General features: G+C 40.9%; 1 protein-coding gene and 1 non-coding gene across 6 annotated transcripts; one reads left to right on the forward strand and one right to left on the reverse strand.

The window, feature by feature from the left end:
- Positions 1-2,736: 2,736 nt before the first annotated feature.
- LOC148666459 (uncharacterized) lies at positions 2,737-23,141 on the reverse strand. 5 transcript variants are annotated; one of them, XM_088631709.1, is made up of 4 exons: positions 13,278-13,940; positions 7,663-7,869; positions 3,954-7,515; positions 2,737-3,420 (listed from the first exon to the last, which is right to left on the reverse strand). In XM_088631709.1, the coding sequence occupies exons 1-3, from the start codon at positions 13,855-13,857 to the stop codon at positions 5,771-5,773; spliced, it is 2,532 nt and encodes an 843-aa protein (XP_088487835.1). In that variant the 5' UTR covers positions 13,858-13,940; the 3' UTR covers positions 2,737-3,420; positions 3,954-5,770. The 5 variants fall into 5 exon arrangements, with proteins under 5 accessions (XP_088487835.1, XP_088487833.1, XP_088487836.1 ...); XM_088631707.1 differs by having other exon boundaries at positions 2,737-2,940; positions 3,369-3,420; positions 3,954-7,869; XM_088631710.1 differs by lacking the exon at positions 13,278-13,940 and adding an exon at positions 23,071-23,141 and having other exon boundaries at positions 3,954-7,869.
- Positions 17,364-17,435, forward strand: trnaa-cgc (transfer RNA alanine (anticodon CGC)). Its single transcript has one exon. It is a non-coding gene; the product is annotated as a tRNA-Ala (tRNA).
- Positions 23,142-26,892: the final 3,751 nt, after the last annotated feature.

A 26,892-nucleotide genomic window follows, 5' to 3' on the forward strand; every position in this document is an offset into this window, starting at 1 on the left:
CTCTTTGCTAGTTAGTGGCTGTGTTTCTGCATTGGGTAGCAACGGGTGACTGTTCTCAGGCGGAAGATGTAAACAGCTTAATTTTTGTGTTAAATATTTGTTTTAAATTAAAATTTATTTTATACAGCAATCGCATATTTGGGTACCGTTTCATAAAACTTTCATGCTTAAAATGTTTAGGGAGAAATGGAAGACTGGTGTGTATTTTTTCTTTAAACAACCAAGACCAGCCATACACAGTACAGTTTACGTACATACATTAATGTTTATGTTCCTAAATTAATATCGTTTATGACCTTCAGATGTGTTATGCTCCTCTTCTTTTTATGCTCAGCTACTAAAATTTCCCTTTAGTGGTAAAATTCCATATAAATATTCAAAACTAAGCGGATTAAAATGTGCACAGTAAAGAGATTAAATGATTAAATCTTTTCACTACCAACCAGCCAATCACTTACCGCGGTGCCCTGCGGTGGCTTGTGGGTAGTTTACCGTACCGCGGGTTTGTACCGTGCATTTTGAATGGCTGCATCTGTACATTTTAAAATTTATATTTGAATCAAAATGTGGTTTTGAGTTAGTGTGTTAATGTAATTAGTTTGGGTTTGTCATTACTATACTGTATACAGAATTTGTAGCTGAAGTTTAAGACTAGTTGTGTTTTTTATGATTGTTGCCCATATGTTGATTTTTGATTGATTGTATACAATGTATAATTTGAAATACATATTTTTCAGGTGTAAATGTGTATTTTCAGAATACATTTCTAAACCAAATCATTGGCTTGCTTTACTAGTTTCTACACCTAAAAAACCTATCTTTGATGTATAATAGACCCCTAACCATGTATGTATAATAGTCCTCTAAAGTTATCCGTATAATAGATCTCTAACCATATACCTATAATAGTCCTCTAAAGTTATCCGTATAATAGACCTCTAACCATATATGTATAATAGTCCTCTAAAGCAGTGGTTCTCAAACTGTGGTACGCGTACCGGCAGTGGTACGTGGAGTGCCGCCAAGTGGTACGCCAAATGACCCTGGAACTGTGTCATGTGCGCTGAAAAATCGGGATCGGTTTTCATATTTTGTATTTTAATACGTGTCGAACACGCAGCCTACGTACTACGATACAGTGCGCGCTAATACTTCAGTGGACACAAGAGATACTCTGTAATTCTATACCACTCTATAGGAATGCGTGCTACGGATGCAAGTGACCAATTGTATTTAAAAAAAGCTACTGCATCTCCAGCAAATAGGGAGAACAAAGAATGTACGTGATTTTGGAACTATGCCAACGTTCTAAACACAGGAATGCATAGAAATACGTGCTACGAACGCCGGTAATCTTGTGAGCACACAGAACTGTTCTAATTTGAGAAAAATACACCGAGCGTCTCTGTGTTTCGCTCCCATGCGCATGAAATAAAAACAAATAAATACGGAAATAAAAACGGAAACGCTGAAAAATGCAAGCTTGCGTATTGCTAAAGCAGGTAAGCTACACTATTTTTGAAGAACCTTATTTACCGTTGGCAAAAGAGCTGACACGTATTATGTGTGGAGAAAAAGCTGCTAAATAGCTCGACCTGCTGCCCCCCTCCCCCTGAACTCATTCATAGAATTATTGAAATGAAGGATTATAATCAAAAGTACACTGATAGAGCGCGTTAAGAGGAGCAGATGTTTTTCACTGCAATTAGATGAGTCTGTAGTCGATTTGGCCAATTTGCTCGTTTACGTTAGATACGAGTTTGAGGGCATGTCCCATGAAGACTTTCTGTTCTGTAAACCGCTACCAACAGGAACTACAGGAGAGCACATATTTCAGCTTCTGAATGTATTTATCGAAGAGAATGCCCTCGACTGGATATAATGCGTCTGAGTTTGTACAGACGGTGCTAGAGCAATGACAAGCTGACATAACGGTGTAATTGCACGAAATAGAGAGGTTGCTCCAGAAATTAATGTACGCATTTCAACATCCACCGCGAGAACTTTGCCGTCAAGAAAATGCCTGACGATTTAATATCTGTTAGACTCGGTTGTGAATTGTATCAAGGCTCGAAAATTAATTCACATCTGCTTTGCTCAACTTAACAGGCTCACCCCTCTCACTGAAATGGTGCTTTTTTATTAGTTGTTGTTAATGTTTTTTTTTTCTGTAAAACACTTTGAGAAGCCACCTTTAAAGGCGCTATATCAATTAAAGTTTATTATTATAATATTTATTATATGTATGTGTGAGTGTGTGTGCACGCACGCTCATGTTGGTCATTGAGAATTTCTGGGGTTCCTATGAGATGATGACTTGTAGGTGGTACATGGATGCTTTGGTTGGATTAGGGGTGGTACTTGGTCCAAAAAGTTTGAGAACCACTGCTCTAAAGTTATCCGGAACTCCAACCGTATATGTATAATAGTCCTCTAAATGTATCCGTTTTGTACCCGTTTTACTGCTTGTTTCAATGTGTTTTCATTCTTTACATTTCATTAGTGTTAAAGACGCAACCCTGTACTGGATACAGTGCATAGAAACTGGACGGACCTCTGTTCACGACTGAAGACACTCAGGATAAAGAGTGAATTAATTGTAATTAATGTCATGAGCTGTAATGAGTCCCGATGTTGGAGTAACTGTACTGATAACAACACATACTATTATATAAGTGAGAGTAAGAGTCAGGAGATCATATCTCTTTCTAATAAAATTGGACATCACCCGACTAATCCATTTCTGGAAATTTTAAATAGTTTTCTTGAGACTGAAGTAACGGGACACTTTAATCAGAAAGTGTGGCTATAAAAAGCGAAGTTCAGGGTTTTTATACTCGTCCAGAAACTGTCCCCGCTCTGACCTCTCCTCCAGGTAACTTCTAATGTGTCTGTTCTGGCGGGTTTCTGTCTAAAAACACGTTACAGGACTCCCATCTCCTGTGGAGACACATGTAGGGTCTTGTCAGTGCAGAAATCCCATATTGTAAACCAGTTTAAACTGGGACGGGGTACAACTTGGATCAAGACAAGAACTGAGAGATTCATCAATCAGCCTCAGGACTCTCTCCCACTGGTGTCCTTTTCTCTCTCTCTGTGCTGTTTCCTAAAAACCCCTCTAATACTCCGTGTACAAAAGAAGACTCGCTCGTCACTCGTGTTCTGTCCTGCTGTCGCAGTAACTGGGACTGAAGCAGACGGAGAGGAGACGCGCACTTCCAGAACTTTCCTTCCCGCTCGGTTCTTCCAGCTGAGCCCCAGACGGACTTTTCCCCTCCTGAGGAAAGAGCATCTTCCCACACAAACAGCCCGTTTCTCTCAGAAACACCAGCAGCTCACAACACACACAGCACAGGGAGCATTTTTACCAGCTGCGCCGCCACACGGACACCAGGACTCCCCTCGTCTGTGTCAGGGAACCTATAGGTAGAATTGGAGGATCCTTATGCGTGACCAGAATCCCACAGAACACAAAGTAGCAAAGGGACGATCCAAAGACGAAATCCAAAGGCTGGGTCGATAAGGGAGGCAAAGGGTCCGGTAACGATATCCAAAAACAATCCAAAAGACAAAATCCAGAAGGCGAGGTCAAAAGGCAGAGGCAGAAGATTCATAACAGGAGATCAGTCAAAAGGCTTGGAAACACGCACTGAAGAATACTACAAGAGGCTTCTCTATAGTGAGCGTGGGGATGCGTGTGTGAGGGGAGTTTAAATACTGAAAGGAAAGGGGTGTGATTGGATAATTGGTTAGGGAGTGAGAATTTGAGGAATCTGGTCCATGTGAGAATGTGATGGGTTCAATCAGGGATGAGATTATGAAACAGTGGTTCTGGGAATGCAACAGCGTTTGCGAGGGAGAGTGTGGGGTGTGACAGGGATAGAACAGCGTTTTGGAGGTAGAGTGTGGGGCATGACACCATAGAAATTAAAGTAATATATTATTCTGCTTACTTCTCATGCAGTCTTCTCAAGTCTTTGGAAGGACTGTGAATTGGCTTTCCCGCAGATGAAATGAAAAACTTCTTCGTCTCCCTTCACAGCTGCTGACCTGGGCATTACAGCTTAGTTTAAGATTAAACATCTGATAAAAAAGAAAGGTACATTCCAGATTTTCTCAAAATACTGTACAACATGGAAGCTATGGAGGTGGAGGTCTGTTGTTCTGTATTGACATGGATTTTAATTGGCTTCTGTGAAAATTGGCCGTGGTGAGTGAGTCCTGTGATGGACTGGTGTCACATTATCTGTGATAGTGCTTTGCACCCACTGCTTGCCAGGATTGTTCCAGTTCCACCACAACCCTGAATCGAGTGGATGGGTATATTAATGTATATTAATCATCTTACATGTTCCTGTTCTTTACTCTATAGGCATCCTCTCACGAGGCACCAGTAAATTTAGGGGTTTGAGCTTAACTGGGACAATTATTAATTGTAGCAGTAAGTCACAAAAATTATTCTTCTGATGGCTATTAGAATCAACCTTGCAGGATAACTCAAACAACGCACACACGCAGATACTAATACACGACAATACATTTATTAATACATAAAATGTGCATAAACATAACAGATCTTATAGAGGGGGTTAGCAGTATACAAAAGGTATATATTCAATCACGAAGAGTTACAAACCAAGAGGGACATACATTCCGTAATATCATTCATTTAGACTGTTTTGTAAATGAACTTTGTTACAACTTGTACATTAGATACTCAAAAGCCAGTACATGACTCATAGGAATTAAATTGCTATCAACTCAGGTTGAGGTAACAATTGAATTCTTGAACTGTAATGCAGAATGTTGAATACTCATCCTCTCTGTGGGGATTCAGATCTCCAGCGGACACAAAGAAGCAGTGGCAGGCTGTTGCTTTGTCCAATCGGCACTCTCTGGCCCGGTGCCAGGCAGTGCTGGTTCGACGTGAGAGAAGGAGAAGGAAGAGAGAGATTTCTGCTGCGGTGCGCTGCTGATGCTCTCTGAAGACCGGCTAGTTAGTGTTGGCTGAAACTAGCAGAGTTTGCACACAGAAAAATCTTTAGACAGGAAGAAGACCGGTTCGTTCCCGATGTAGCGCGAGTCCTGAATACTGATATTCAGCTGTCCACAGTTCCGACCGTAGTTCACTCGTTGATCAGGTGAGCGTTCGCGGTGGGCTCACGAGGCTTGCTGCTGGGCTAACCTCGGGTGGATCCTTTGGTTACACGCTGGCAACCTCCATTCTCGACTCTTAGAACAAGGGAAAGTCCTGGCACTGGGACACACTGGCTGTTACGTGACTGTCTGAGCTGAGTCTGAGGATGTCCAGGAGGAGCTGGAGTTGTACCTGGAGGAACTACGGTCGCTCATTGGTTGAAAGTTCCATGGGCATTCGAGAATCATTTTGTGACTTACTGCTACAATTAACAATTGTCCCAGTAAATGTACAAACCTCTACAGTTATTGGTGCCTTGTGAGAGGATGCCTACATTTATTGGTGCCCCCTGTGAGGATGAGTAACCATGAACTCTGACCTTGGGGTTGTAAACCACTTGGGATGAGACTCTCCCTTGGAATCTCCCAGACAGTGAGGCACTAGTGATGACCATTCACGTGTCTCAGCTTTGGGAGTTGTTCCTTATCAGAACACTCTTATCAGCTAGAAAAACACCTTAAATGTGAACCAAATAGAATGGCCTCTCTGTATCAAGCACCACTTGAGATGAGGGAGAGAGAGACTGGCAAGGGAGCAGCAAACTTAATTCCTGTATTTTAATAAACCTTGCCGCTACAATGGTCTCTCTCCTGTGTGAATGTGCTGGTGGATAATTAAGCTACTTGAGTGACTAAAACTCTTCCCACACTGACTGCAGATGAACGGTCTCTCTCCTATGTGACTGCGCTGGTGGGTTATTAAGTTACTTGACTTACTAAAACTCTTCCCACACTGACTGCAGCTGAACGGTCTCTCTCCTGTGTGACTGCGCTGGTGTGATTGTAAGTGGTTTTTCCAACTAAAACTCTTCCCACACTGACTCCACATGAACGGTCTCTCTCCTGTGTGAATGCGCTGGTGTAATTGTAAGTGACTTTTCTGACTAAAACTCTTCCCACACTGACTACAGCTGAACGGTCTCTCTCCTGTGTGAATGCGCTGGTGGGTTATTAAGTTACTTGACTGACTAAAACTCTTCCCACACTGACTACAGCTGAACGGTCTCTCTCCTGTGTGAATGCGCTGGTGGGTTTTTAAGTGACTTGACTTACTAAAACTCTTCCCACACTGACTGCAGCTGAAAGGACTCTCTCCTGTTTGAATGTGCTTATGCCTTTTTAAGTGACTTGACTTACTAAAACTCTTCCCACACTGACTGCAGCTGAATGGTCTCTCTCCTGTGTGAATACGGTGATGTCGTTTTAAGAGGTGTGATTGACTAAAACTCTTTCCACACTGACTACAGCTGAAAGGTCTCTCTCCTGTGTGAATGCGCTGATGCCTTTTTAAGTGACTTGACTTACTAAAACTCTTCCCACACTGACTGCAGCTGAAAGGTCTCTCTCCTGTGTGAATGCGCTGGTGGTCTATTAAGGTACTTGACTGACTAAAACTCTTCCCACACTGACCGCAGCTGAACAGTCTCTCTCCTGTGTGAATGCGCTGATGCCCTTTTAAGTGACTTGACTGACTAAAACTCTTCCCACAATGACTGCAGCTGAAAGGTCTCTCTCCTGTGTGAATGCGCTGGTGTAATTGTAAGTGGCTTTTCACACTAAAACTCTTCCCACACTGACTACAGCTGAACGGTCTCTCTCCTGTGTGAATGCGCTGGTGGATAATTAAGTTACTTGACTTACTAAAACTCTTCCCACACTGACTGCAGATGAACGGTCTCTCTCCTGTGTGAAGGTGCTGATAGGATTGTGAAATGCCAGACTGACAGAAACGCTGCTCCTCCCTGTGCCATAATATCAGTTTGTCCACTCCATCTGAGCAAGCCCTTGAGTGATTCTTCCTCATCCTCTGATCGTGCTGGGGTCTCTTATTCTGCAAATGCTCCATGGAATGGTCTTGCTCTGTGTGCTGAAAGTCAGATTTGTTTTCTTCATTATGTCCCTCAGTGTGCTGCTCAGTAGTGTGAATCATCTGGGACTCCATCTCCAGCTCTCTGAGACTTAAACCATCCATTTCATTCAGTTGTTCCTCTCTTTGCCCAAGAACAGACATACTCTCCAGTTCATTAAAACTTTCAACGATTTTCTCAGTAACCAGATTATTAAACCTGTGTGTTAAGTCATCAGATGCTAAGGGATTACATGATTGTTTGAGACTGTGCAATGACAGTCTCTCCACTTGAACAGAACAAGGCCTCATTATTATCAAGCCCTGTAGGAGTTGCTGTTGCTGTTGCTCCTCCCTGTACTCCTCCCTGTACTGACTCTCCTCTCGGTGCTGTATCTCAACACTGTTCTCTTCACCAGGTACATCAGTCTGCTGCTCTGCACAGTCAATCAACTGGGGCTCCATGTCCTGCTCTGTAAGATTAAAGACATCCAGTTCTTCACTGTGCTCTTGTACAGAGACACAGCCCAATTCATTACAACCTTGTGTAATATTGTTCGAGTCCAGATTATTCATCTTCTCTATAAAATCATCACATACTAAGAGCCCAGGTGTCTCACTCTCAGGGTCTGTCTTCATCGTGGGCACAGAGTCCAGATCCTTGACACTCTGTCTGCTCTCTGTGTGCTGCTCCCTGAGTTTCTCTTTCTCTTGTGCGGCAGTGAGCACTGTCTCCGGCATCAGACTGGAGCCCCACTCCTCCTCACTGTGCTGCTGTTCAAGAGGAACCCTTTCCAGAGCTTCAGAGAGAGTACTGGCCTCTGAGCCTGTAAACACAGGACAAGAAAACAAGACCTTTATAATAATAATAAAAAAACTATTTTATATAGCACCTTTAAAGGTGGCTTCTCAAAGCGTTTTATAGAATGCCAACAACAAAAAATACACAAAATTAGCACGATGAGAATACACAGTTAGAGGAGACAGTAGATGGTGGTACTAAGTACAGTAGGAGCAGAGGGGTAAAGAACAGTTAAATAAAGGCTCTTTTGAAGAAGAAGGTTTTGAGTCTGGATTTGAAGGAGTTTAGAGAAGGTGACTCTCCGATATCCTTAGGGAGAGAGTTCCAGAGCTTGGGGGGATAACAGGAGAAGGCCATGTCACCCATACAATGTAGACGGGCTTGGGGGACAGTAAAGAGACCAGAATTAGAAGAGCGAAGGTTGTGAGGTGGGGAGTAGGGTGATAACTCAGACAGGTACTGAGCCATGGAGAGCCTTATAGGTGAGCAGGAGGATTGTTAAGTCGACAGGAAACTTGACAGGAAGCCAGTGCAAGGACTCCAGGATAGGAGTAATGGGAACACTTGCACTAGACCTGGTCAGGATTCTGGCTGCCGAATTGTGGACATACTGGAGTTTGTTCAATGGGGATTTAGAAACCCCAGAGAGTAGAGCGTTACAGTAGTCGATTCAAGATTAGACAACACTTTTCAGCCACAGTTAGTGATAACACAGGGCGTAGTCGAGGAATATTTCTGAAGTGAATGAAAGATGTTTTGACAACATTCTGCGCATGTGAGTCGAACGTCAAATATCATCCCCTAGTTTTTCAGTTTAGACTGAAGCTCAACTACAAGACCATCTACAGATAGGGTTTCTTACTGGTTTTATAAAGTTGATGGGTGGTACAAATAACCATGGTTTCAGTCTTGTCACAGTTAACATGAAGGACATTTTGAGTCATCCAAGTTCTTATGTCAGAGATGCAATTAGAATAGAGACAGCCACATCAGCATAAGGTTTGGTATGGATGTATATATCAGTAACATTACCATAGTAATGATAGCTGAAGCCATGTGATCTTAAAAGCTTCAAGCTAAAGCTGTAAGCTTTAAGCTACACAAACACACGTCTAGTATTCTCGCAATCAATTTGGGTTGTTTAAGCATAGAGGAATAATAGAGTTTAAATGGGTTTCTGACAATACGTGATTTTAGATATACAAGCTTTGTCAGAAACCTTATTACCGTGTAAAAAGTAAGAATACAGTAATAATAATACATTACATTTACATTAACACTGCACTGAGAAAGAGAGGGGTTAATACAGACACACTGACTGGACACTCCAGTACATTAACACTGCACTGAGAGAGAGGGTTTAATAGACACACCGACTGGACACTGCAGTACATTAACACTGCACTGAGAGAGAGGGGTTAATACAGACACACTGACTGGACACTTCAGTACATGAACACTGCACTGAGAGAGAGGGGTTCATACAGACACACTGACTGGTTAATTAGCTCCGTAAAGTTGCCCCCCTACAGACAGTACAAACGATTCGGGGTCAGACATAACTCAGCCCCCCTACAACGTCGTAGGGGAACCGGACCGGTCTCAATCATTAGTGCTGCGTTTGTGCCGGTTTGTTGAAAGTAGCGTTTGTTTCATTCCTGAGATATAGCGCCTTGTTTTTCTGGTGATCACGTGACCATGCACAGTGACTTTGACCTCGAGTAAATCCATCAACTGAGTTAAAGCACTCTGTTACCAGTGCGAGAGTAACAATTCTGCAACTTTGTTCCTCTGTTTGCCCAGGTACGGGGGGGCCGTGGTGGATTTTGCATTTAATATCATTATCTTCTATGTGTTTGTGTGAACAGGAAAATTAAATTTGTCTCCAATATCATACCCGAATCAGAGGAGTTGCGGGTGTAGACTTAAAAAGTGAACATTAGCAAAATTGTATATTCTTACAAAGAGGCTTTAACAAACAAGTCTTAATACCTCATAGCATTGTCCTTTTTTAAAAATCTGAAGAAGTAATCAGTTTCATACTGTCTCCTTCTTAAATAAAAAGGCATCAAGGGACGTGTGAAGATTTGACCTGTCTGTGTAGCCACGTATTTAAAAAGACTTGAATTTGCAACTTTCTGAACCATTGTTGTTTTTTTTTATGCAAAGCACATTTGCCAATGTGAAAAGGAACCAGGACTTCAGGACTTTTTTTTCTTTTTTTAAGGGGCACTATGTACAAAGTTTACACGGTTCATAACACATCTGAGAAACAAGAGTCTATCATCTCACACATGAACACCGCGGCAATATTGGAAAATATTTTTATTTTCACAGAACAGAAGTGAACATATATCTAGGTTCTTTGAAAAACTGGCATTATCCACGTGTTTGTATTAACAGGGGTCTTATGCACAAACATGAAATGATTAGCTCAGTCCTTTTATCTGTACTTCTGGTCAGTCCTTGGTGTAGAATACAGCATGAGGGCACACCTTGACCTCTGAATACACAGATATGACTACAAGGACGTTTACAGGTACCAACACACTCAGTACTTAAATTACTGGATGTGATGAAAACAATGAATGCAATTTGTTTTCCGACTCTGTCTGGTCGGGTGGGGGTGGATGTTTTACATTTTAATATAGTGCCTTCTTTTTCTGTCCGTGACGTCACTCTGTGCCATCGGCACCATACAAAACCGCAAGTTCAAGACCACCAGATCTTTCAATTGTGATCTCTTGATCAGCTGACCCCAGCCTTTGCAGTTGATGTTTGATTTATTATCTGCATCTCTGGCGAAGACCTCTTCTTCCAAATCGTAAGTTACTTTACAAACTAGAAATGCTATACTGTAATTATGATGCTACGTTGACGTTCCCATGAATTTATTTTAAAGTAAAGATATTTGAGAAACTTGTTTTACATCGCGGGGAATACTACAAAAATTAGTAAGCTTCATTTGTCATTATCATGATATTTCTACACATGCAAGTGAAACTTGAAAGGATTTGTCACACTTCTGAATTTAAATTATAATGTTTTGTTTCTGTAAGTGTTACAAGGAGAACTGAACCCCAAAAAATCTCTGACATGTTACAAATTGCTGATGTGAAAGCTGAAATGATTAAGTGGTGAATGCAATGCTTTGAAAACATATCATAAACGAAAGAAGTGGTGATGGGCCTTGGTATTGCAGTTAACGTGAGTAGGCAGGTCTAAAAATATTAATTTATCAATTTCTATCTACAAATACATAGACTTTTTGATGTGCACTTAAACTGTAATCCATAACAATGTAAAAAACTTAGTTATTTTCATTTACGCGGTGGAGGGAAGTCCCCATTACCTGTAGAGCGCTTTCACTGGGGTTTCCAGAGAAGCACTATGTAACTGAAAGGATATTATTATTAATCACGTAAAAATTGGGAAAAAGCACAGTTTAAGCCAGGTTTGGTGAAATTCATTTTTTGTTACATTTTTGAGTGTTAATCGGACTTCTCTATACTTTGCATTAAACATTTCCCATAATACCCAGGCCATGGGTCTAGCTAGGGATTCGGCCATCACATGAACACTAAGATTAAAGGGTGACATCATGGAGCTAACAAAAGAGAAGTGTAAAGCTCGCCACGATTTGTTGTTTGAGACTTCAGTTCTAAGCAATATACAGTGTTTTGCATTCATCCTTATTTCTTTCTGGGGATTTAAACTACTCATCAATTGCTTGATTTTTTTTAAACCTTGAGCGGTCTGATTCCATGTACTGCACTACATATTTGTGATTTTTGATTGTTAATTCTTAATTGTGTATGGAAGTAGATATCAGACCTACTGCATAAAATAGGTTATTAAGGAGCTGTTGCCTTTCCATTGTTGCATTACCTGTAGAGGGGGAGAGGGGTTTATAATGTACATTAAAGTACCTGCCTCTTTGAAGTTCTGAGCATGTTTTAATCTGAAATTTTATATACAAAGATTTTAAAGTCACAAATAGAATAGAAAAGTACAATAGATATTTATCATTAATCATAAATCATATTTATCATTAAAATCTTAAAATCATTCACTGATGATAACTTCTCAGTAATATGTATATTATATTGACCTTTATATTGGTTATACATACATATCACAGCCTGTTAAATATTCACTTTAAATTCATGAGCTCTTAAGCCCGTAGTGGTAGTGAGGACGAATCAGATGTTAAATCGAGGAAGGGAGACAGTAGATTGAGCCCCACCCCCCAGACAGACTGAGAAAGGGTTCATTGTCACACAGATGAGCACATTTGCAAGACAATTCGAGGCTCCGAACCACAGCAGCCACAAATCCTGCTCCTGTGTCAATGTTAAGAGGGTTTATAAGACATTCAACACACATTTATTGATTCATGGCGTAACTTGTCTTCCCTATTCACTAACATTATAAGACCATGTCCCAGTTTTCAAACTGTACACTAAGCCCTTTCTCCAGGTCCACACCATGACGCAGCGTAAGAAGTGTGGACTTCAAGTACATGAGGATTTGAGGGGGCACCATTACAAAAAGCGGGGCATGGGACACACCCCCAAGTGACGTCACCGGTTTGTTACGCAGGTCAAAACGCTTCCTGTGGTCGCTGCTGCTTTTGCAGTGAGTGAGTGCATGTGGACAGAATTTCTTAAAAATGTTTTTCCTTCCTCCATTCGCAGGCTGATGAACTTGAATCTCACCGTGTCTATCCCTGAACGGCAAAACAGAGCACAAAGCAAGAACTCATCGTAGCAATTAACAGGGTCTAGGAGGAGAAGCTTATCGAACAAAGTTGTAATCATTTTCTTAAGACTCTTTTGTGCTCTCCAGAAGATTGAAAAGGGCAGCAGAGGACAATCGGGGATTTTTCACGAAAACATTTGTTCTGTCTAAATTGCCAGTATTTAACACACTGACCGGACACTCCAGTACATTAACACTGCACTGAGAGAGAGAGAGGGGTTAATACAGACACACTGACTGTACACTCCAGTACATTAACATTGCACTGAGAGAGAGGGGTTAATACAGACACACTGGCTGACTGGACACTGCTTTAATGTACAATGCGGTACATTAACACTGCACAGAAGAGATAGTTACCGCCACGTCGATAAATAATCTGCCCACAAACATATTTTCAAGACTCCAAAGTCTCCTAAATTGGTTTTCACATAAAGAAAGTGTATCAGTTGATGACAAATTCAATATTACTCAGACAAAACCGAGTTTCTGTCCACATTCAAAGAACAGCAATAACCTTAATGAGAATTTAACTAGACCAGAACTAGTTCAGTTCGCAGAAAAGAAACCTCTCCTACTTCGCTCTGCATCTCTCCACGACAGTTTCAACAGTGAGGACGTTAAAAACACCGTTTTTAAACACAGACATTACTACATAAAAGTCTTACTTACCCGACGGCTCCGTTTCTTCATTTGTTTCTGCAGTGATTTCACAGGGAGGCATGAGTCCAACATGATCTGTCGCTCCCTGATCTCCTCCTGCTCCCGACTCCTTCTCCCACAGCTGCAGTCGCACTTTAAAGGTCTCGTTTTCCTTCATTCGCGTTATTTCTGTCCCGAAACTGTCCTCCACACACTGTGTGATATTAATCACGGCCCGACTCACCAGGATCTGGGAGACGCTGCGGAGTTTGTCTCGAAACGAGTCGTGGGAGTCAGACATCCTGTTTCGGAAAACTTCTGAAACTTCATACACGAACGATTTGAGCAAAACCTCCATGAAACAGTGAAGCTCGTTTTCCTGCTTCATTTGCGCGATTTCGACCCCGAAACAGTTGTCGACAGACGTGATTTTAATCACGACCTGTCTCGCCAGAACCTGAGAGATCCGGCGGAATTTTTGTTTAATCGATTTCTCGGAATCATCTGTCCGGTTTCGGAAAACTTCCGAAACTTTATGCACGATCGATTTAAGCACAATCTCCATGAAAGAGTGCGCCTCAGTTTTCAGATTAAGCAACAGATTCTCCATTTCTTCAGAGTCGATCCTGGAAGACACAGACAAGTCCTGCAGCTGCAGCGGCTGTAAACACGTGGGTTTGAACACACGGAAAGCGAAAAGTGGTCAAAGAGAGGACTTCCGGGTTATCAGATGAACTTCCTTAGTGACCGTTGCTATAAACCACAAAAATATTATTCGAATAATAAAAATCTGAAAAAAATAGTCCAGAATAGATGTTTGCGTTATATTATAGTGTAACGTATACGGTCGACATTTTTTTATTTTTATTAAATGTGTAAATAATTTACAAATACAACTAGAGGAGCAGAAACAGATACAAGAGAAAAAAAACACGAACAGAAAAAAAAAATTAACTGGCAGAGGTAACGAAGTAAATTATATTTTTTACATATATCAAATGTTTTCCTTGCTTAAGCATTTTTTTCATTTTTATAGAATTTAAATAATATTTCAACTCCATCTGAAAAGTACTAAAAAGGGGAGTATTACTGGACCATTTTGATTTATGAATGTGAAATTTACTCAGAATGACTAATAAATTTGCTATAAATAAATTCTTTTTAAAGAAAGTTCTCTTACACAGTACAATATCAAAGTCCTTAAACCTAAAAAAAACACCTTTAAATGCCTACAAACAAAACTCTGCAAGTCCGTCCAACTTCACAAACACACACCTTACAAGTAAATGTACCAAACATTCCCTTTCAACCCGACAAAAAACGCACAAATCATCCTGCTCATGCTTAAATTTAGACAGTACTTATTTAACTGGATAAAACCTATGAACAATTTTAAATCATATCTTTTTAGCTTTATTTGTAATACAATATCCATCAGGAGTTATCCAAACTAACTTCCAATTTATATTTTCAAATGGTGCACTCCGAAAAGATCAACTTGACACGCACACCTTTCCTGTATAAAATAAAAATCATCTCTCATTTTTTTTACAAAACAAATTGGTTTTCTTTTTACAACATTTCGAATACCGTTAATTTAATAGAAACATCTACCTTAATTTCTTATTTATTCCGCACGTCTGCAGTCACTGTTTACATGTCTGCATTGTTTACTTGTACGTTGTCTACTGTTTGTACAGTATATTGTCTTGATGCACTGTCTGTACTTTGTGTAAAGTATCTATATCTATGTTCTCGCAGTCTCCTTCCTCACCGCTCCTGCTCGCTCGACACTCAGTCTCTATGCCTGGGCTCGTTGAATCTCTGTCCAAGTCTTTTGGATCTTAATGACTATATGAACAAAAAATAATTTCAGGTTTACAAATTTGACAATATAATTTCACCTATAAGGCTCTGCATGGCTTGGCACCTCAGCACCTGTCTGAACTATTATCGCCCTACTCCCCACCTTGCAACCTTCTGTCTTCTAATTCTGCTCTCCTAACTGTTCCCCAAGCCCATCTACATTCTGTGGGTGACAGGGCCTTCTCCTGTTATGCCCCAAGCCCTGGAACTCTCTCCCCAAGGATATCACAGAGTCACCTTCTCTAAACTACTTCAAATCCAGACTCAAAACCCTCTTCTTTAGAAAAGCCTTTACTGAACTGGTTCCATTCTTCACCCCTCTGCTTTTCTTAGTACCACCATCCACGGTCTCCTCTATATATTGTAATTGTGTTTTATCTTGTGTATTTTTATTTATTGTTGTTGTCATTCTGTAAAGAGCTTTGAGAAGCCACCTTTTAAGGCGCTATCCCCATGTACCCCATGTATTAAGAAGACCCCCCTATTCCAGTATATTACCTGTAGTGTTATATTAAAAAAAATCATAAAAAATAAAGAATACTTTCACAACCCAAAGCAAGGTTGTATGAGGTGAGGGGGGCTGTCTGCTGTGTAAAACACTTGGTTGTAGCATTGTGAATGTTGTGCTTCAAATGCTATTGAGTCATGAAGAGGACCTCCCTATCCCAGTGTATTGCGTGTCTAATACAGTAGGTGCCGTATTGAAAAAATCATAACAAAAACTGAAAGAGGTTTCACAACCCAAAGCAAGGCTGGGAAAGGTCAGAGGACCTGCTTAGTGTGTAAAACACTTACTTGCAGCGTTGTGGGTGCTGTGGTTTAAATGCTATTGGCTTGTGAACAGCATCCCCCTATCCTAGTGCACAGTGCCACATTCAATCAAACCATGAGAAAAAGAGATTCACAACCCAAAGCTCTGCCAGTCTTCTGTGTAAACAATCATGGACATCATGATTTGAACATCATGGGTGCTGTTTTTAAAAAGCTGTTGAGTAAAGAATAGGAATTTTCCTGCAGAATGAAAACAGGAAATAAAGAAAGGGTTTCAGAAATAAAACAAAGCTTTATTCCCGTGCTGACAGTCTGGGTAATTGGAAACTGCTGTTCTGCTTCCTATGGTCATATATGGGTTTTTCGCATGAAACTCTATTGAGCAGTATTTCTGCGTTGTGAATGTATGTATGTATACAGCGGTCCCCCAGTGTTCCAGATGGTGCGTAATTGCGCATCAATCAAAACCCTGACTGTCAGAAAAGGATAATTAGCTCACTGATATGTTTATGGAGGGGTTGTGAAAATTTTCAAAGTCGTGGTCTTTAAAATGCATTTGGTTTGAAGGCGTTCTGTGTTATATGATATGTGATATGGACACAAGAATATTCGTGCGTGGAATAAAAAGACAAACTGAAGGCTGTGAGAACATTCACAATGTACTTTATACACAGAGCAGTTGTATATACAAAGCAATTGTTTCATAAAAACGCTACAGGCGTGCCAAAATCGTTTTCGAACTTCAAGCTAACTTTACCCCGGTCAAAGTGATGAAGACACAGACATTTAATGAAAACGAATTTGATTCACTTAAGGCTCTGCTCTTTTGTTGTGATGTCATTTTAATTAATGTTAGCTGTGATTAGGTGTCGTTTTTGTCTCTTTTAACTTAAGAGTTAAAGAGTTTAAGAGTCTGCTCCTTTCTTCCTGGTATAGAAACAACATGTTTCATGTTTACAACCACCACTATAAATTATTTGTTCAGCTCTAACGCCTGTCTGCGTTGACAAGGCATCTCAAAATGACATATTAAATAAGACCACGATCCTTCTGGTTACCATTCCTGTGGTTGGAGCGTTGTTTCGCCCTTTTTCGTTCTTCTACAATATTTACAGACAGGGCTTTATCACTGGAGTTGTACAGAAGAAGTGTGCATCGGTCCATGAAAACCATCAGTACTGCTGTTGTTCTATGCGTAGTTTAACCGAGAGCACTTAAAAGATGCAAAAAGCTTTCAAAGAAAACAGAATTGAAAGACAGTAGAATAAGGAGGTAAAAAAGCACTCCCCCGTTGAGGAATTAACCACCGTCGCCCGCGTGACTGGATATAAAAATAACTGATTCGTTTTTGCCCAGTCTCTGGAAGCTTCAATGCGATTATTTTTCCTTCCTTATTTCTTCATTCCCATGAATTTACTCTGTAGTAGAGGAAACACGAAAGTGGGAAATTGCAGGCATTCTCCATGAGCACCCACCACTGGGGATGTAGCTCAGGGGTAGAGCGCATGCTTCGCATGTATGAGGTCCCGGGTTCAATCCCTGGCATCTCCACGTGCTTTATATTATTGTGCTCACATCGCAATCTTCTGTTGAGTGAGAACTCTTTGTCGGTGTTCATAGAGAGCCAGGTTTACACAATTAAGTTCAGTCACACACGAAGTGCTACAGTGTTGCTCTGCTGTTTTAGATGTACCTCCAAAGCATTTAGTTCTGTTAACTACAACAAATGATTTGAACTAATTTAACGTCATATTCAGGAAATCCAGAGAACGTCTCCACACTTGTCGTGGCTGTTGAAGAAATCACCTGTTAAATCTCACCCGGGATTTCTTGAGAAATCATTCAGCGAGCGAGTCCTCCCTCTGGACTCCGCACTAAACTGAAAGCTGCGCGAACTCCTCACTGCGTGTCCTGTACTGTTACAGGTGCTCTCGTGTAGATGTGGAGCACAGCCATAAGGACACTTGGAACTTTTTCCGTATGTGAAGGAAAAGGCAAAAGAGCATGAATAGTATTAATCGTTTATAATATCCATGGTACAACTCGAGAAAGTACTGAAGGACTAAACAACGACTTTTGATGATTACAAGAGATTCAAGAAACACAACCATCCACACACGGGCTTGGATCCTGAACGCTTAAGTTAAGACAAAGCGAAGGATACGAACTGTAAACTCTCTTCACGTCTTACCGTTTGTGAAATAAAAAAAATTCTTACTTTCTTAATAATTTCTTACTGCTGATAGACGATTTATTGCATTTTAACAAAATCACAATTACAAACATTTTGGGTTAAACTGTTATTCACACACTCTAACAAAGATAAACGTTAGTGTCTTCCGGTGTGTGAGCCCATTTGTAATAAGAATAAAAAATAAGTTATATAAATTTAATTGTTCTACTTTTTATACTTACAGAGTCTTATTGATATTTCAGTTAAATATTTTCTTCTGTAGTAATACTAGTCTCGATTTACAATTTTTGGACATGGTGCATCTTAAATAATTTTGTTATTAGTTTCGGTTTTGGAAAATCACGCCCAAAAGCTACCAAAACTGGTAATCTTCACAAGATGTGTAATGCAATAGCAGCCTTCTGGGTGGAAAACAAAAAGTATTTCTTGGTATGAATCCTAGCTCATTTATAGGCGGCATTCTAGGACTTCTCGCTTCAGAAATCCTGTCAACGGATCGTACGTTTCTACCCCATCAATATCAGCAGTGTTATCACTACCAAACGCTAAGAATAGATCCTGGCAATACTTCATGAGATCTTCTTTGGAAAATTGTTTATTTTATTTTTAAAAAATATTTTCAATACCATCCAAAAAGTCAAAAGTTTCAATTGCATGCAACTGATGAGATCTCTCTTTGATGGAAGTTATAAGTACATCCAAAACACGTTTCTTGTGGATCCAGAAGAGGATCATTATGAGGCTCAAAACATGCCTGTCTCTTCTTTTTTTGAGGACGAATTGATTATTGAGGTGTAATCATTGGTTCAAAACCCAAACATCTGCTATTGCTGTTGTTTCTTTGATAGTTTCTTCAAATCCTTCAATTGGTCTTCGATATCGAGAGATAATATCATACAAGTTGTGGTTTTCTTTTAATCACCAATTTTATTAAAATTTCACCTTCTTTTACAGATGTCTTGCATGTATCACAAGATATAACAGTCCCCTTGCGTCCTCAGGTAAAATGTTTTAAAAAGTACAACAAAAGTACAATATACTATACAGCATTTATGGTTACATGTATATTAAAATGAAGGTACATATACCGAGATATTAAAATACAATTGTACAGTCCAAACCTAATAATGCTTGTGAAGTTCTCCACCAAATCTGCACTGTAATTTTGAAATGCAAGGTGAGTATGAAATTCAAATTAATTTCTTGGAAGCTGCTGATGTTGGTCGTTATTGAGCATTCCAGATCATATTCACTTAAGTACTAAATTGATTACTTCTTGTAGCTTGAAACGTGCACAATATTTGCATTTCTTGCAAATATCAAGGTGTTTTAGGTGTCACTGAGAACAATAATCGAGTTTGAGCAGATATTATGCTTACATGGGAATCACAAGACGTGCTCCTCTAGGTGGGCTTGAAATACCAATCTTCCGCTTAAGAGAAAGAGTAACAAGAACCAATGTTTTGCCAAGTAATTTGAAGACCTAGATAAAGAAACGTGGTGCAGAATAAAGAAGCACGGACAGGGTTTGAACCCTCATAGCCAAGATGTCCACCTACTATACGATGTTAATGGAGGCATACATGTTTCCATGGGATATTTACTCCTGCTTCCAAACCAATATGCTGCAGCGATATCTGATAATGGTACTGTCACTGCTTGTGAGCCACGTGTTTCAGCTGTCAGCCTACTATACCATGTTCAACCAACGCTAGTAATATCACTGTTGTAGTAGAGGAGCAAGAGAGGTGCAGTCGGTAGAGCTGGTGACCCTTAAGTTCAGAATTGTGGATTCAAGGTTTGTTTGTGTCCTTTTTGATCCCTCTAATCTTTTAGTAGGACAGTGCAAGCAAAACATGATAGCGTACAGTGACAACCCAATGTCTTATGTGCTTTGTGTAATTCAGCTTTCTTACCACTTTGGGGCCCGATTCAGATATCGTTGTTATAGCAAGGGGCGAGCAAAGGCTTTCCTAAATCAAGGTTGGTCTGCTCACAAGTAAATATAAACACTTGAGCGTTTGCTGTTTGAAGACCGCACTTTGCGGTTTCTTAATTTCACATAATGGTATTTAGACGGGGCAAAGTAGTGTAGCCCTTGTGCAACTTTGATTAGCGTTTGTTATTCGGTTTTGAGGTTTGAGGAGCGTAATGCAAATCAAATTGGTGAATAGAAAATGAAACAGGAATCACTTCTTGGGCTAAGAAATCCAAGAAGCATGGAAACCTGTGGATTTTAACACTACAGAACACTCACAAATCGCAGTGTTGCTGCTTTTACAGTGCCTTGCGAAAGTATTCGGCCCCCTTGAACTTTTCAACCTTTTGCCACATTTCAGGCTTCAAACATAAAGATATAAATTTTTTATTTTATGTGAAGAATCACCAACAAGTGGGACACAATTGTGAAGTGGAACGAAATCTATTGGATTTTTGAAACTTTTTTAACTAATAAAAAAATGAAAAGTGGGGCGTGCAAAATTATTCGGCCCCTTTACTTTCAGTGCAGCAAACTCACTCCAGAAGTTCAGCGAGGATCTCTGAATGATCCAATGTTGTCCTAAATGACTGATGGTGATAAATAGAATCCACCTGTGTGTAATCAAGTCTCTGTATAAATGCACCTGCTCTGTGATAGTCTCAAGGTTCTGTTGAAAGCGCAGAGAGCATCATGAAGACCAAGGAACACACCAGGCAGGTCCGTAATACTGTTGTGGAGAAGTTTAAAGCCGGATTTGGATACAAAAAGATTTCCCAAGCTTCAAACATCCCAAGGAGCACTGTGCAAGCGATCATCTTGAAATGGAAGGAGTATCAGACCACTGCAAATCTACCAAGACCTGGCCGTCCCTCTAAACTTTCAGCTCAGACAAGGAGAAGACTGATCAGAGATGCAGCCAAGAGGCCCATGATCACTCTGGATGAACTGCAGAGAACTACAGCTGAGGTGGGAGAGTCTGTCCATAGGACAACAATCAGTCTTACACTGCACAAATCTGGCCTTTATGGAAGAGTGGCAAGAAGAAAGCCATTTCTCAAAGATATCCATAAAAAGTCTCGTCTAAAGTTTGCCACAAGCCACCTGGGAGACACCCCAAACATGTGGAAGAAGGTGCTCTGGTCAGATGAAACCAAAATCGAACTTTTTGGCCACAATGCAAAACGATATGTTTGGCGTAAAAGCAACACAGCTCATCACCCTCAACACACCATCCCCACTGTCAAACATGGTGGTGGCAGCATCATGGTTTGGGCCTGCTTTTCTTCAGCAGGGACAGGGAAGATGGTTAAAATTGAGGGGAAGATGGATGCAGCCAAATACAGGACCATTCTGGATGAAAACCTGTTGGAGTCTGCAAAAGACCTGAAACTGGGACGGAGATTTATCTTCCAACAAGACAATGATCCCAAACATACAGCAAAATCTACAAAGGAATGGTTCACAAATAAACGTATCCAGGTGTTTGAATGGCCAAGTCAAAGTCCAGACCTGAATCCAATCGAGAATCTGTGGAAAGAGCTGAAAACTGCTGTTCACAAACGCTCTCCATCCAACCTCACTGAGCTCGAGCTGTTTTGCAAGGAAGAATGGGCAAGAATTTCAGTCTCTCGATGTGCAAAACTGATAGAGACATACCCCAAGCGACTTGCAGCTGTAATCGCAGCAAAAGGTGGCTCTACAAAGTATTAACGCAAGGGGGCCGAATAATTTTGCACGCCCCACTTTTCATTTTTTTATTAGTTAAAAAAGTTTCAAAAATCCAATAGATTTCGTTCCACTTCACAATTGTGTCCCACTTGTTGGTGATTCTTCACATAAAATAAAAAATTTATATCTTTATGTTTGAAGCCTGAAATGTGGCAAAAGGTTGAAAAGTTCAAGGGGGCCGAATACTTTCGCAAGGCACTGTATATTTCGGTCTTTGACTTTTGAATGCACACCTTACCGGAAATCTTTCTTTACTTACAGACAGCTCAAAAAGTTCTTAAGGCAGAAATTGGAGCCCATCTAAAAGTTCCTTTCTGCTAATCACATTTAAGTGTTGACGAAGCATTTTCCTGCCCATCATGTTCTTGATAAGCGGTTTCTCTGTTTTCCTCCTATTGTCATTGTCAGCACAATAAGACAGGAACAATACACAAAAAATAAAAAAGTAGCTGTCAGAAGTGGGATTTAATCCCATGTTTCCATTTGGAGACCAGAACACCCAACCAAGATGAAAGACATCAGTTCTCAAGTCTGACACCTTAGACAACTCAGCCATCCTAACAAGTGATGACAAAACTTGTGCTGAATTCACCAGTAGTTCACTAAACTGAGTTTCTTCCTTGAACAGATTTGCTTGTCTACAGAGTAAATTGCAAAGTCCAGGTGTGCAAAGCTCATGGAGACTTATTCACAAACACTTACTGCTGTAATAAATGTAAAAGCATCTTCCACAAAGTATTAGTTGGGGGAGTTCACACTTATGCAACCAGGGTGTTGTAGGTTTATTAGTTTCAATTTTTCCAAAATTTTTCTCTTGAATTTTGTTGGTGGCAAGGTCACATTAAGGATGGAAAGACATCTGACATGATTTATCTTGATTTCTGGGTTAACATCACAAAAACCTGCAATTTCAATAAGAGTGTGTAGACTTTTTATATCCACTGTACAGTCACTTCCTTTGTTAAGCGCCATGGGGCAACCTAGTTATTGTGAAAGGCGCTATATAAAAATAAATTTAATTTAATTTAATTAATCCAGAGCATCAAGGCACTTTACAAAACATGCATAGAAAAGTAGAGTATAAATTTGTAAAACCTTAGTTTCTGAAGTAACTGCTTGGATAATCCAACTGCCACTGTTGTTACTGCTTCTGCTGCTAATACTACTACTGTTACTACTACTACCACCACGACTTCAGATTCTAATACTAATTCTGATACTAATACTCCTGCTACTATTACTGCTGTCATTACTACTAATAGTGATAAAAACAGGGCACTCACAGATCTGTGGATGTGGGTCTGGACTCTAGAAAGTGGTTCCATTCGCAAACAGCTCTGGACCTCAACACCTGTTGATGGATCACTTCTGTTAGACACACCAGTGGAGCACAAGTCCACCTACACACACACTGACAGACACACATCCAAACACTCACACACAGACACTACACAGACTCACAGACACACACATAGACACTACGAATACTTATAGACACACATCCACACACTCACAAACACAAATTCACACACTGACAGACACCACACACTCCTCACAAACACCACACACTCACAAACACATACACTCATAACTACAAATATACTATAAATAACACTAATACAAATACCAATTATATCGCAACAGTAACACTATCACTAAGACTTACACTATCATCATCACCAACACTGACACAAAATACTACCACACTTATAATATTAATAATAACAGTAATGCTATCACTAAAACTAACATGACTACTAGTGTAAAAAATCTAACCTTATCTATATAATTATCATTAATATTAACAGGAAAACTAGTATTAAAACAATCAGTAGCACTATCATCATTAATACTCACATGAACACTAGCATTAATGTTAAAACTACCGATTGTACTTACACTAATATTAACATGAAGACAATATTAGTATTAGTTGCTATCCGTGACGTCACACCGCTCTTTGTGACGAAGGCGAGACACCTAGCAGTGCACAGTGACTTGGCGCCTGTCGCCGTGGTTACCATACTTATGATTTGTAAACAGTGGAAAAATGCATTTCAGCTTTTACTTACACAAATTTATCAACTTGGAATACAGTTTTTAAGAATTTATCAACTTGGAATATAATTTTTAAGCTCTAGCATACAATTCCTAAACAATCATTTGAATAATAATTCTTTAATTTCTGATTGAACATTATTAACACTAAAGACGCTATTGTAATTGATCGATAGAGGCTGTATTGACTGTTTTATAGATATTTAAAACAGGGTCAGTACTCACCAATCAGTGAAGTTAATCGATTATTCTACGGTTCTTCAGTTGAATTAATTGGTTGTCGATAGATAAGTGATCAATAAGTCTCCGTGCGCTCCGCGCGCCTCCCGCGGTCTCGCTCTCTGATCCCGGCGCTCTGGCTGGTGTCTGTGACGTCACAGCGCTCTTTCTGACAGAGCAGAGCGCGTCTCCGCTGGAGGAGACTCCTGTCCGGTGCCCGGGGGGCTTTTCTTACACATTTAACATCTCCAAAAATAAAGGCGATTCATAACAGCTGGAAATGGAGAGCGACAAACCGAGGAATACAATTTATGAAACAAAAAAATAGTTTACTTCACAGACTAATGCGTTGTATAGCATACTCCCGTAGAGCAGAAGAGAAAGGGCACAAGTCCCTGTAATAAGCGCTTTTAAGCGTTTTACACGAATCTCCACAGAACAGAATCCAGGAGGATCAGACTCCTGATCCTGGAGGTTGAAGAGCATCTCCTGGTTTTATTTCCACTCGAGCTCTCAGTTCCTCAGCCAGTTTGATGATTTAATTAACTGTATCACTGTTATCAGACTCTGTTTAACTGTATATAAGACTCCGTGAGAGACTTGTGGGAGACGCTGTATCCCAGGGCTGGTGTGGAATAACACACAGACAGGTCTTCTGTGTGATCTGAGTCCCACTGCTCAGAGCTACAGACTGGTCAACTGGTCACTATTGTAGACAAGACAATCGGTCTGCTTCTGCTGATAATCATATTACACTTATAAGAGTAGCAATACTGCTGTTCATTAAATCAGTAAAAAATAATAATAAGAGATAATCACATATTGCTCAATTTTCAGTCAAACACTTCTGTCTCTAAGAGGCTGTGAGGAAGGAGAAAAGGGGGAGATGTGACCTGAGTCCAGGCTGTTCTGTCTGATATTATTCATGTAGCAGCACTGATTGTCTCAATGTTCTCTGGTTCTGAATTGTCGGGATAAAGAGAAGGATGGAGATGAGCTTCTGTCTGTTCAGGAGGGAGGAGTTTGGGTAAAGTACTGAGGGACCCAGAGCTCTGTGTGTGAGTCTGAGCTGTGAATCTGACTGAGAGGAGATACTTTTTTTTATTCTGCCTCTGAGAAGTCTTTTCCTTTGCCAAGCAATGTTACATCCCCTTCAGATACTCTGCACAGACTGTCAGAGTGAGAGAAGAGGAAAGAGAGATGGACAGATAAGAGCACACGCAGCGAGAGAGTCAGGAAAGGGGAGAGAGAAGAGAAAGAGCAGGAAGACAGTGCAGGTGTTCAACCACACTGTGACCACAAGAGACAGGAGGCTTTTCTCAGCTGCTGAGGAGCTCAGTGCTCATGGCCACTCAGGCTCAGAGGCTCTGACAGCAGTCAGGTCTGAGGGCTTCTGCTCATACTGACACTGGAGCTCTGAGAGTCAGCCTCCATTCTGACAGGAACAGCCCCTCCTGTTCAGCCCTGAGAGACACACAGAGAGAGCTGTGTGGGGAGAGGACCTGTCACCCTGTAGAGCTCTGAACACTGGATTCTCCAGTGTCTCCCTGTGCAGCACTAGAGCTCTGAACACTGGGCTCTCCTGTGTCTCCCTGTGCAGCACTGGAGCTCTGAATATTGGGCTCTCCTGTGTCTCCCTGTGCAGCACTGGAGCTCTGAACACTGGGCTCCCTGTGTGTCTCTCTGTACAGCTCAGCTCTCAGCTGCCTCATCACACTGACACCCACAGCCTCACAGTACAGCCTGGCTTCCTGTGCTGGAAGAGCTCGGAGGAGCACAAACCACATTCTCACTGCAGAGCCTGACCTGTAGCTCCAGTACAGCTCTGCCTTAAATCACCACTGTATTAACAAGGACTGAACTTTTTTTTTCATTATTTTGTTGCTTTTTCAAATTTGAAACTGACTCCTGCTCTGTGGCTCCTGCTGCTGCAGCTATTATGGTGAAGCTGTAACACAAGAGCTCTGCTATATTGAACAGGAGAGTTTAAATACAGCATAACTGCTAATACTACTACTGCTACCACAACTGCTGCTGCCACTGCTACTACTAATATTTTACTGCTGCTCCTACTGCTGCTCCTACTACCTATAATAATAAGGAAGAGGATGTGAGCTGTGCCCTCACACTGTTCAGCCCAGTGGTGCATCAGTCTATCAGTATCAGTTCAGCTCCACTGTGCTGTTAGAGAGTCTCAGTCACACAGTCAGCTCCACACAGAGAGACACTGGGGCCACAGCTGGAGGGGCTGGAACATCTGTGTGGACTGGAGCTGCGCAGAGATAGACTGAGGGTCTGAGGGAGTCAACTGGAAGAGCTGCTGTCAAACAAGCTCAGTACATAAGGGACAATCACTGCTGGGCTTTTCTTTCTTTTTCATTTAAATTATTGATCACAGTCACAGGACAGCCAGTTCTTATTCAGTCCACCTTGTCTCTGTATTCCTGTGCTGACCTGAGTGACCTCACTGCCACCTTGAGCACAGGCTCTCCTCACACTGCCCTTGACCATGACCAGAAGACATTACTGTCTGGAGACACAACAACTCTGTGAGTCACTGCAGGACACCAGTCACTGGACACTGCCTGACACAAACAGCAAGACAGGACCATATTCAGGACACCAGTCACTGGACACTGCCTGACACAGACAGCAAGACACACAGGACCATATTCAGGACACCAGTCACTGGACACTGCCTGACACAGACAGGAAGGCACACAGGACCACATTCTGGACACCAGTCACTAGACACTTCCTGATACAGACAGCAAGAATTACAGGGCCATATATACATAATTGATTATCTTGATACTGATTTAAAAATA

Source organism: Lepisosteus platostomus, chromosome 5 (genome assembly GCF_059453375.1).
Source record: "Lepisosteus platostomus isolate fLepPlt1 chromosome 5, fLepPlt1.hap1, whole genome shotgun sequence".
Taxonomy (NCBI): domain Eukaryota; kingdom Metazoa; phylum Chordata; class Actinopteri; order Semionotiformes; family Lepisosteidae; genus Lepisosteus; species Lepisosteus platostomus.